General features: G+C 37.3%; 1 protein-coding gene across 2 annotated transcripts; it reads left to right on the top strand.

The window, feature by feature from the left end:
• Positions 1-6,266: 6,266 nt before the first annotated feature.
• LOC113733796 (serine/threonine-protein phosphatase 7 long form homolog) lies at positions 6,267-9,148 on the top strand. Of its 2 annotated transcripts, XM_072083206.1 has the most exons (5): positions 6,267-6,475; positions 6,567-6,635; positions 6,974-7,464; positions 7,554-7,997; positions 8,083-9,148. In XM_072083206.1, the coding sequence occupies exons 3-5, from the start codon at positions 6,982-6,984 to the stop codon at positions 8,869-8,871; spliced, it is 1,716 nt and encodes a 571-aa protein (XP_071939307.1). In that variant the 5' UTR covers positions 6,267-6,475; positions 6,567-6,635; positions 6,974-6,981; the 3' UTR covers positions 8,872-9,148. The 2 variants fall into 2 exon arrangements, with proteins under 2 accessions (XP_071939307.1, XP_027115771.2); XM_027259970.2 differs by lacking the exons at positions 6,267-6,475; positions 6,567-6,635 and having other exon boundaries at positions 6,949-7,464.
• Positions 9,149-12,122: the final 2,974 nt, after the last annotated feature.

A 12,122-nucleotide genomic window follows, 5' to 3' on the forward strand; every position in this document is an offset into this window, starting at 1 on the left:
AGCTCAAACTTTTGTCTCTTCTGCAGTTCTGCCCTCTAGTTCGATGTTTTATGCATTAGTAACATTTCCAGTTTTCTTGAACGAAGTCTTACATTGAAATGCTTAGCTATTCTCGGTGATCAGCATTTCTAATGATTTCTTTGTCTAATAGGGGTTGTATGTTGTTTTTTGTTTGTTGGAATTTGAAATTTGAAATTTTTATGTGGCGAATAATGGCTTAACTACTTTGAAGCTGGACTAGTTATTCAAGTTGAAGAATAAGCAAAGATTCTGACATTTATTCATATACTATAGCATATTTGTTTATGTTAGTATGGGCAGGTCGCTGGGATGTAAGATCATTGCTATAAAGCTTTTCTCTATTTTATTTTATTTTTCTGAATCATGATTTGGAGCATTTATTTGAAGTCTTATCGTGCAATTTCAGGTCAAACTATTAGCTCAGGTAGAATAATAAGGAATGACTACATTTCACATGTTAGAAGAATTTTTGCTATAACTTGTTGGATGTAGTATTAGAAGGTTTTGTAGATAAAGATCAATATGTGAACCTTGTTAAGTTGAATTGGGAGCTTTTAGTCTTATTACCTAGCCAAAGAGGAGGAGACACTGCCAGTGATTACCGTGGTAGTTGTCTCCAGCTTGAGTTTGGATTGGTGTGCAAATCCAGAGCAGATGAAGTGATGATGAACCTTGCAAAGCGTAAAGAGAAATATAGGTTATCTCGTTTTGATTGGTTCCTCAATAAAGTTTTGCTTTTGCCATGAGACCAATCAGAAATTGAAGGTGGAAAGGGAATCCGAATAAAATGCTAATATGGAGTGATTTAACAATTCTCATATGTAGAAAGTTGTTTTCTCATAATGTGTTAACTTGAGTTTTAGTAGGTTTGTCAACAAATGATCATTGCTATAAGTAGGTTTGTCAACAAATGATCATAGATAGACCTTAAGTAGTTGTAGAAGGTTCATCATTGAAAATCCACTATTATAAGCTTTGTAAAGTTGAGTTGAATTGGGAGCTTTAAGTCTTATCAGGCAAGAAAAGTGTGGGATATTGTTGGTGATTAGCAAAGTAGTTACAACTTTGGTTTTTCATTGTTGTGATGTTTAAAGTATTATGATATGGTGATGAACCCCCTGCAAAGAATGAATAGAAGTGGCAGTTTTCTTCTTTGGAGATTGGCACTCTGGCCTGTAATTTTTTGCTCTTCTCCGAATGATTTGAAGCCATCTCTAGAAAAAGCACAAAAGTGGCAAGAAGCCCTCCTCCTCCAACAACAACAACAAGAACAGTCTGAAGAAGCATCTCAAGTGCTCTCTGATCACAGATAAATGATGGTTCTTCTGAATCATCTGTAACTGCTGCAACTACAACTTTTCTCTCTGTGTTTTCTTATTTGTGCTTATTATCATTGCATTTCCAGTTTTAATATCACACATTTGTTGAACTACAAATCTAGTTTCGGTAATTATGGCAGTAAACTTGTCTTCGTTATTCTAGTGCTGTTCAATTTTCTTAATTTCACTTCATTCCGTTTGTAGTGGAATTTGTGTATATCTTTGTCTTTGTGGGAAGATAAAACATGGGACGAATTTTTGAAGTTGGTGTATTAATCTACTAAAAAATTGCATACAATAGCCTGTTTCAGTTGGCCATGGAAATGGCATGTTTGGACCATTGTGGACATAATGACATTTATTCTTGTCTTTTTTTTTTTTTAATAATGTTGTACAATCTAAATAGTTGCAGTAAGGTGTTTCAAGATCAATTAAGTGATAATCGTAAAATGTTTGAAAAAAGATAGAAACAGAGAGCTAGTATTTTCTATAGGCAGTTTCTGAAAGAGTTGCTTGTTTAGAGCCTGAGTGATAGGAGATAGAACCATGACGAGCTATTATCACAAGTAATCTAGACATTGACAAAACAATGTGATTCAGTTGGATATGGAAATTTTATTGGACCGGAACATAAGAGCTGCTCCTACGTAAAGTTATGACAGTATGAAGGATAATGGACAGAAGATCAAAATCCAAAAGCTCTGGAAAATTCATCTTCTAAGTTAAGAGCAACATTTTTAGTAAAGAGTTGTTTTTCTTCTTAAAATTCATTTCTTCTGAAGATTTGGGTACTATAGATGTGTTGATTTGTCACTAGTTTTGTGGACTGCATTTAACATGAGTTCTATAAAACTAAATTGGTCATACAGATGGTATGGTAGGCTTGATGTCGCTTAATCTGTTAATTCAATCAACAGAACTAGGCTACAATTTAATTATCTGTAAGAACAAAGCTCTCATGGAATCAGTGTAATGGAAAGTTATGTTGTAATGATCAGTCACCAATGCTTAAGATGTAAAAGATAATCAAACCAAGAAAGTAGGCGATGATGCTGAGGATGAGGATATTTAAGCAGAAGTATACCATGAAGGCTTAGATAATTAGGTCCAGGAGGAGGCTCTTGGAAGTGGAACATGCAGTGGTTAATTATGATTTCTATCTTACATTTGGAGTCAGATTAGTGGCAGTGGCTGCTGAGTCTTTGATATTTTAGGAAGTTACTTATCATGAAACGGTTAACAGGCTTGGTAAAGGAAGGGAGGAGAGAGATCTTACAACTAGAACAAGTCAAGGTTTTAGTGATATGACGAGGCTATGTTTTGAGAGGAAACTAAGATGATTACGAGTTCAGAGAATTTTGTTACATGATGCTAGGACTGCTAGCTGTATAATATATGTCAAGGAAGAGCAAGTGGTAATCCTGTATAATATATGCCGAATAGGGGGCTTTCTGGTTTCATAGTGTGATGTAATATTCAGAGGCTTGTTTCTTTTCTGTATAAGAGTGTTTATGAGACAACCATATGACAAAGAATTATCAACAACTCAGCAACAGTATTAACATTCAGAAAATTGGTGCAACAGTTGATAAATGTTTAGACTGACTATCTAACTGTGGTTTACTAATTGTAGAACTAGCGAACCAGTCGTCTGTTGTTTGTCCATGATTCGAGAGACTCAAAAAGCATTGAAGACTTTGAGAAGAAGCAGCATATTCCTTTTCTCCTTCATCCATTACGATGGAGGAAAGCACTTGATTAAGATAAGGGGAATATGCCTAAATCTATTTCTGCTTCTGCTCAGAGTGGGGACTAGTAGGTTATTCGTCTCCCACTTCTGTGTCTTTGAATGATCAGTAGATTTGCCAGATGACCAGATATAACTACAAATGATGACAAAGTCTGAGACTGGATTTTTTTTGGTGACCCAGAAAAACAAACAGAAAGAGAAATGAAATGCTATGATCAATAGTTGTTTGAACTACTACTGCTTATGTCAGCATTCCAGCTTACATTAAATCAATCAAAGCTCAAGTCCGCATTGATTATCACGATGGTTATCAATTAAGACACATACATGCATCCTAGATAACATAAGCACTTGGCATTTCTGTTTCTTAGCCCTGTCTTGAATGTTGTTTCTCTACTGCTGTAGTTAGAGAAGATTTGGCCCATGATTTATCTCAGGTGGCTCAATATTGGCACGCCTGCCTTCCAACAGAGAATCCAAATAGGAATAGCTACGGTTTCAACTGCATATGCCTGGACTTTCTCCTACCCTTTTCCTGAATAGACCCAATCAGTAGTGAGAATTATCCTATGATCTCTTTCAAGCAGTTCTTGCAAACCCATTCATCGGCTTCAGGGAATTGGTCAGAAGTACTGGACATACCTATCATTTTCACGCACTTGCAATCAGGCAAGTAACGCGGAGTAGGCCAAGCCAAGCAGTTGGTTGTCAACCAAATTTAGACTTACGTGAGGAATCGACAAATATAATGGTTGCTTTCATGATGCCTTTTCCATTTCCAAATATTCAAACTGTGGTTTTCGTAGTTTTTCTTTCGGTGGAGAAGCAGGACTCTGGTCTGCATTTCATCACTGGCCGTCATTTCTTTGACAATTCTGTATCCATCATGCTGCAGCGTGCCTGTGTTGTCATCTAGTCTGATTATTTGTTTATGACTCGGCATCTAAAGTGAGTCTGCTAACCATCCAAGTGCCTCGATACAATGCCATGGTTTTATTCTAAGTTATTTTGCTGTTGGTTTTTGTACTCATCCTCTAGTTTGACCGAATCATGTCCATGTATGGAAGTCAAGGGTAGGAATATTTCAAGCCAAATTGATGTTGCTGATGGAGCCTTGAAAGCAACAATTAACAAGTCCCGCGGGGGCGACATTTCCAAACCTAATTGCTATTTTTCTCAGTCAAGTTTTGGATAAATATTCTGTATGATATTTTATGTCAAAGTAAAATCTTTCTAGACAAACACCATTATGTGGTAACTTGAACTTCCAATAAATGGATTAACTAAAACATATTCATGTCAAATTTCGGTTGAAGATCAAAAACCCCAGATTGGTATTATGACTTTGGTTGGCTCTGTCATAGTTCATTGGTGCCAAATTCTAGAGTGTCTGACGATCTCTGCTCTACCAGTGCTCATTTGCTGCTAAATCTGAAGATGGCAAAGGTGGTGTACAGCCTTAGTGTATTTGTTGAACTTCCCTTGATAAATCCACTAGCAAACACACGGTAAGGTTTAGTTTAGAAGAGACTATGAAGAATCTTTGCCTAATTCTTGAATGCAATACTTTTCTGTTACCAAACATTTCAACTAGTTTCTCTAACCCCAAGACTTCCTATTTCAACTAGCCTTTGCTCATGGGCGAACCAATATACATGTTTTCTGTAAATTGATGGGCTTAGAGCTGGTTCTGACTCTTGTTGCATGATGGATGGAGTATCTTGGAGATGCAATCACTCAAGACACAAGAAAATTGCAGTGGCCAACATTATATGTTTACTTTAGTACAGTAAATAATAAGAATCCAAATGGTGCGTCTAGAAACTGAGATCCCCAATACAAAGACACACCTGATACGGTATGTTGCTTCTGTATTATTCCATCCCAAGAGGACATTAGACAACGTGCACGTGAATGACTAAATCCTAGCATTGCTGTCCCCAGTTAAGTACTAAGAAAGATGGTGCAAAACCAGCTTTAATCCCAAGATTCAATATTAATATTTCTTTCAATTATTGACAACCACTCTTAATAATACTTAGTTGTTTTTGTTCCAACAAAATGAAAAATCTTTCAATCATTGGAGGACCAACCACAAAATAGTACCCTTGGATGCTTCTTGTGGTGAAGGACTGGCCAAATTCTTTTCTTTTGTGCATCATTTCTGCAAGAGTAGACTTTACGTTGAGCATTTCTGCAAGATGGGCAGGTGTTGACCCCAGAGACCCCACACTCGATGACAAGATCCACGTTGTTTCGTTCGTCACGATAGGAGAGTTTTAGTCGCCTTCCATGTAGTCTTATCTCATGCACCATCCGTCTCAAAATTTTAGTCCGACCTTTCATTTTGAGATATCTCAAAGTAAAAAAAAGTCAAAATAAATATTTTTTTGTCTCTCTCTCTTTTTTTTTTTTAAAAAAAAAGTATTGTCCCTACTTTTAATCAAATTCATTGACAATCAAAGCACTATTAATGAAAAGTCAAATTTTCAAAGTGTGACTAAAATTTTGAGATGGAGGGAGTATTTGGGTTGGCGTCTATCAGCATTAGACAGCAACCCTTATTATCGATCTCATTTAATCTTAAAAGTTTTCGATTTCACTACAAAATATCATGATTCATGTATATAGTTGGGCTAATTCCTTAGACTATTGGTTGAAAAAAAAAAAGTCGTCTACCTACGGATCTGACATGGGTTAAGTATTAATCTATGGGTGCCGGGCTGAGACAGCCCGGCACCTGACACCCCAATTAAAAAAAAAAAATTTTTTTTTTAAAATTTGGCAGCCCGGAAACCGACAGAATTTTGTGTGATTGAGTTATCAGGTGCCGGGCTCTGTCAGCCCGGCACCTGACAGATTCTCCCTTTTTTTTTTTTTTAAAGCTGTGCACCAAACAGCTTTTTAAAGCCATGCGCCCCTCTCGTCCATGCAATTTCCTGACCCGCCAGAGCTTTTATCAGGTGCCTCTTAGCTGGTGGAATCTCAGCTTAGCGTCCCGTGGTGCCTAGCTACGGAAAAACAAACAAAAGCTATCTCAGCTTAGCACCCCGTGGTGGCTAGCTACGGACAGAAACAAAAGCTGCAATCACGTGGGCTTGCTCCAGCGTCGTGAACTCCGAATGTGTATATAAACGAACCAAACTTCACCCTTCACCCCTCACCCCGCACCTCATTTCTCATTTCCTTATTTTCTGAGCTCTCCCAATTCTATTTGCATCATCCCTCTCACTTCTCACTCAGCTTCTCGGCCAAAGTTCCTCCAGAGCCGAAAGACATTTGTTGTGTTTGCGATTTGCCTTCCCTATTGGTGTCTCAGATTTGCCTTGTCGAGGATTGTCCCTCTCGGTGTCTCTGGCCATAGCTTTGTTCGCGGGCAGAATTGGTGAGCCTATTGTTAATATATTTTTGCTAAGATGTTCGTGTTAATTAATTACGATACCGCCGTGCTAATTAATTACGGTGCTTTTGTATAGGTCGCCGTACTGACTACTAACAGTGCTGACAAGACAATCAATTTTTTAAATACAAATAGTTCGAAAGAGGTTAGTGATCTGTCTTATATAAAAATTGTTATAACTGTTATATTATGTTACTCAATTGGTGATAAATATTTTATATTGTTGTTATATTGTGTTATTAATATTTTTTGTTAAATAAATATTTAATTTATTATAGAATAGTTGTATACAAATAATGTAATTTACTTTTTACGTAAGTTAGCTAATATTAGTTTAATAATATGGTACATGCTTACTTGAATTAGTTTAGTGATAAAATTAGTTTAAGTAGTTTAATTAGTTGTTTAAATATTTAATGGATGAATTAAATTACTTGGTGGAGCGGAAGCAGTTGATTTATGATATTTTGGGATATTGGCCAGAAGATAACATGCTCAACCACGATCGTCTAAAGCTTACTTCTATATCCCGACGGTTGAGTACACCGTTGCCTGCAGATGCTTCAGATGTTATGGTTCGTCAGTATGCCCGCATGTACATCCTGATTCTATTGGGTGGATTGTTATTTGCTGATTCATGTCAGAATCTCGTGAGTTTGAATTGGTTAGACTATATCCGTGATTTGGATGCCATGAGGCAATACAGCTGGAGGGCTGCGACGTTGGCTTGTTTATATTCACGAATGTGCCACGCATCTCGTGTTGGAACAATAACAACTGGAGGTCCATACTTGTTACTACAACTTTGGGCGTGGGAGCGGATTCCTGTGATTCGACCTGATGTACTCCCATATTCTGAAATTGGGGATTTTCCGAGAGGAGGGAGATGGGCAGCCGAACGAACAGGGGTTGACCCTTCTAGTCAGTCCGGCATACATTATCGGGAGCAGTTAGCCTTATTACGCATGGATCAGGTATTTGTCTCTTATATCTAAATAAATTATTTATAATAATAATATCACAAAGAGCCGATCCACAATCTAAATAACTGTTATGATATCAGTTTATTTGGATGCCGTATACCGATGATATACTGGCACGACTACCTGATTACTGCAAACGGGGAGCGCACATATGGCGGGCAAGAGTCCCTCTTATATTCTGGTACATCGTCGAATTTCATTTTCCTGATCGTGTTATGCGTCAATTTGGGATGAGGCAGGACATTCCGGAACCAGTTGACACTAATCGGGGTGGTTTACACCAATTGGATATTTCTGGTTATCCGGGAAGAAATTGGGCTGATTTTCATAAGGGTTGGATAGCATACTGGAATGCGCGTGCAACTGCAGAGGTACCTGGTGTGCCCATAGATACATTCAGGCCTTCCAATAAGTATCTCGAGTGGTATCATAATCACACCATTCTGTACATTACGCCTCCTATCCAGCAGCATGCACAATATGGGCAAATGTTGCATGGAGTTTCTGGCCAGTTTGAGTATTTGGTAAGTTATTACTATATACCAATTTAATTAATTTACTATTCAACAATGATTAAAAAGGATTGTCGCCGTTTTTTGTATATGTCAGATGGGTACTATGCAGCACGTTGGCCAGCAATCGCATGATGCACTACAGCTTGAGGACACTAACGGTCGCTTTCATTCCCATTATGCAACCATTGTTGATAGAGCATATGGATCAATGCAATACCTCCAACGTTTTGATCGCATGGTTGTTGGTGATTTTAATTCTTTCGGTCATAATCCTCCTGTGTCACAAGAAATTCCACAGCCCAATCGTGTGCGACGTGTCCCTACACAAGGTGGACCATCATCTAGCAGAAGTCGACGGCACAGGCATGGCTTGCAAGACGAAGTCATCGGGGAGCAGACCATTCAGCACACCGAGGTGCCGGATATCAATGCTATGCCAACTACACAGAATATATCGGTTTTTAGCCCTCAGGTGACATCTTTCCCGTACTCATCGCATATTGGTCTAGATGCCACGCCTTTGCCACAGTTTCCACCTTTTGGTGCACATCCCACGCCCTCTTCATATTGTCCTGGGTTCGGTGGACAATATCCATCCTCATCGCACGAGCCTCCAGTTGGAGACACTACCACTGCAGCGGTGTCATCTTCTGCTTCTGAACTGCATCCAATATTCAGTCTTCTTAGTGGAGTGGGTGGTACATCTCCTGTTTTAGACCTTCCTGATTATTATAGTCTTGGACAGCCTATGACCGTACCTACGTCGATCCAGCCAGTATGTACTACTGGATACGGTCATTCGGGAGATTTTGTCACGTATCGCTCTCAGAACGATTGTGATAGCAGTACGACTGCAGACTCGGTTGAGGAGGAGGATGCATGACTTGATGATGCTTCCATAGATGTTGCCCCTCCAATTGATGCACAACAGGAGGCAATAATTCTGCGTGAACGTTGCAGACGACGGCCCAAAAGATTTTGCTGTCCGTCCACAACACCAGGTGATAAAGGCAAGGGCAAAAGGCGCACCGGGCGTTGATGTGATCATTTTCAGTACATGTTTGTTAAATATCAAATTTTATAATATGGGGATTTAGCGTTATTTTAATCTTTTATTATTTGAATGCTTATCGTTATTTTTATATTTAACCATTTCACCATGTCACGCCATGCATTTTTCCTTCATTTTTTCGTCCTTTTTTCTTTTTATATTGCACAATAAATTTATATTTATAAAATTATAGTGAACATTTAAAAATTACATAATAATTCTAACAAAATGAATGGGATATTTTGTTTGAAAAACCTTTTCTTAGTTTAACATCCTATAGGAGTAATTAGCGATTTTGCACAAATCTATTTTCATCTTTTTCTTACGTTTCAACTTTGAAATGAAAATTAATTAACTTAAAAGACTAAAAGATTTAGTACTTCAGGTTCACCCAACTTTTTATTAAACTTTTTTTTTCTTGTTTTGGTTTTTTGATTTTTTTTTTTTGTATGGGAGATTTATGGAATTATCCTCACAATACAAACTACGAAAAAAATTCAGAACTTAAATAGATGTTCTATTGTTATGCATTATGTTCAATTGGTAAAATGCATTAATTCAATATAAGTACCAACATGAGAATGAATACAAATTCTAAAATGTTACGGTTAATTACAATTAATTCCAAAACCATATATCTTATTTCTCACTTTACCTCCGTAATTTTTATTTCTGCTCACTTAACCCCCTATACGATGAAATTACCCTTCCCATATTTTCATTTTTCATTTACCTTTTTCCGTTTACCTTCAATTACCCTTCCTTTTTTCGTCTATTTTATTCTTTTTTCTCTTTCCTCTATCTTTCGCCCATTTTATTCTTTTTTCTCTTTCCTCTATCTTTCGCCCTTTTCAATATAAAGAAAAGGAACAATAAAGTGACAAAGAAAATATAAGAGCACAAAAGAGGAAGAAGAAAATGCCAGAGGAAAAAGAGTTAATAATAGTATAGGTATAATTGTTTCCAATGCAAGACAAAGCGAGACAAAAAACGTTGTTAGGAGCTAAAGTCAAAAATGATATATATTCTAAGGAAATTAATTATGATTAACGCCTATTTCTTATGCTCAATTTGTAACAAGTCCAAATCATCAAAAGTAGCATCCTCCAGCCTGATCATGGATTCATGATCTTCAATGTCCAATGACCCAACAAGATTAAAAAACTTTACTTTAAAATTGCTCCTAAATACTTAATAAATGCTTTTGATACTTTTTCATTGGTATTATTTGTTCGTTGTCCAAAAGTTGAGAGTTGAGCTCTTTTAAAAGAGTTACTCTACTCTCGCGGATGTTAAGAATTACCCTGAACCATTCATATTTCTCCTTGCCGCCCCTTTCCCTATCGGTTCACCAAAAAAAGCCATAAGCGGTGAATTTTGTTTCAATACTAGCAATTGTAGTGGAAAAGTTGATTTCCTGTGGGTTGACCAAAAAACCCTAAGTGGTGAATTTTGTTTCAACCTAGCAATTCTAGTGGAAAGTTGGAGTCACGTACGCTAAGAATTGAAAGAGTGAATTTTGCTGACCGATTTTTTTTTTTTTTATTTAAGAAAACTTCGGTTGTATCAGTGAAAGAATGTGTCAGGTGCCGGGCTCAGCCCGGCACCTGACAGCCCAGCATCTGCTAAAAAGTGTCAGCCCGGCACCTGACAGCCCAGCATCTGCTAAAAAGTGTCAGCCCCCGGGCTGAGACAGCCCGGCACCTGACACAAACTTAAAAATAAGTTTGTGTCAGGTGCCGGGCTGTCTCAGCCCGGCACCCATGTGGATTTTTAAAAAAAAAAAGTGTCAGGCCCGGCACCCATAGATTAATACATACCTCATGTCAGATCCGTAGGTAGACGACTTTTTTTTTTTCAACCAATACTCTAAGGAATTAGCCATATAGTTGGCACTTCTTTTCTCAAATTTTTTTTTTGTTTCTGCCCAATATTTATCTTGCATTTCTTTTTGGCTATGATTGACCCGTCAAAATAAAGCGGATATTAAGTTGGAATTGTGTGGGAACTAGCTTGGAACAATAAGAAAATGAACAACTAGCTAGAGTTGTTATCTTACCATGAATAATCATTGAGGAATGATCAGAGAAGAACTCTTAAAATTTTTTCCACTATAAAATTTAAGATTTGAATCTGACAGATGGAGGTGGAAAGAGCGTGTCGAGGGACATTCTTTAAAGGATTTGATTAACATGTGTGCATGGGGTTTAAGTGTTAATTTTGTGGTAAAAGTGTAACTAATTTGAATAAGTGTCCAAATCTAGGAGATAACAAATGTTAGCTTATGCATTCACACAATAAAATTAGGCCCAATACAGTGAATGGAAAAAATCCTACATTTAATTTGAGAAGAGAACATATACCATATTTACTATCTGGCCATCAAACAAATAAAGAAAGAAATTACGTTCTTTACTTTATTTATCTTTTCCTTTTTAGGACCTGATAATCACCTTTATTTTCATGTCAATGTCAAAAGCCACAAAAGGGAGACATCTGTGGGTGGACGTTGGCGATTTCTCGCTTGGATACGGCAGTCCATGGTAAAAAAAAACGTGGGTGACTATTTTCCAACCGTTATTATCACTACTGTCTGGAAAGCAACTGCCGCCAAGGAAAGCAAGGTACTTTCCTTCCTAAATTTACTTTTTCGTTTTTTTTAATCTGGGGTAAATGCGGTTAACTCCCGAAACGACCATTTTGCCCCCTATTCCTTTTTTTTTTGAAGGACCCCTATTCTTTCAATTGTGACACTTATGTCCCATATAGTTTTCAATTGAATCTACATCAATCTGTTACGAGCAGCTCAGTTAAACTAAATTAATCTCTACTGGAGTGTTTACCTAGTGAAACCTAATAAACTAACATCCCTTACTCATTCTTCATTGATTATCTTACAGATCCAACAAACTCGTTTACTTTTCACTTTTGCAAGTTAATCAAATTTGATCACAAATTGAATAACAATAAAATAAGTGATCGGTAGTTCTTCAATGAAAGAGAAAGGTCAAAAGGACAACAATAGTTAACTGCCGCGTTTACAATAGATTTGGACAACTTTGGTGTCCAAAGACGACTATGTT

Source organism: Coffea arabica, chromosome 3c (genome assembly GCF_036785885.1).
Source record: "Coffea arabica cultivar ET-39 chromosome 3c, Coffea Arabica ET-39 HiFi, whole genome shotgun sequence".
NCBI classification, from domain to species: Eukaryota; Viridiplantae; Streptophyta; class Magnoliopsida; order Gentianales; family Rubiaceae; genus Coffea; species Coffea arabica.

Excerpts from the sequence above, each read along its gene's own strand:
- LOC113733796 (XM_072083206.1), top strand. The coding sequence starts at position 6,982 with ATGCTCAACCACGATCGTCTAAAGCTTACTTCTATATCCCGACGGTTG. Across the intron at positions 7,465-7,553 it reads CCTTATTACGCATGGATCAG|TTTATTTGGATGCCGTATAC; the intron begins GTATTTGTCTCT and ends TTATGATATCAG. Across the intron at positions 7,998-8,082 it reads CTGGCCAGTTTGAGTATTTG|ATGGGTACTATGCAGCACGT; the intron begins GTAAGTTATTAC and ends TGTATATGTCAG.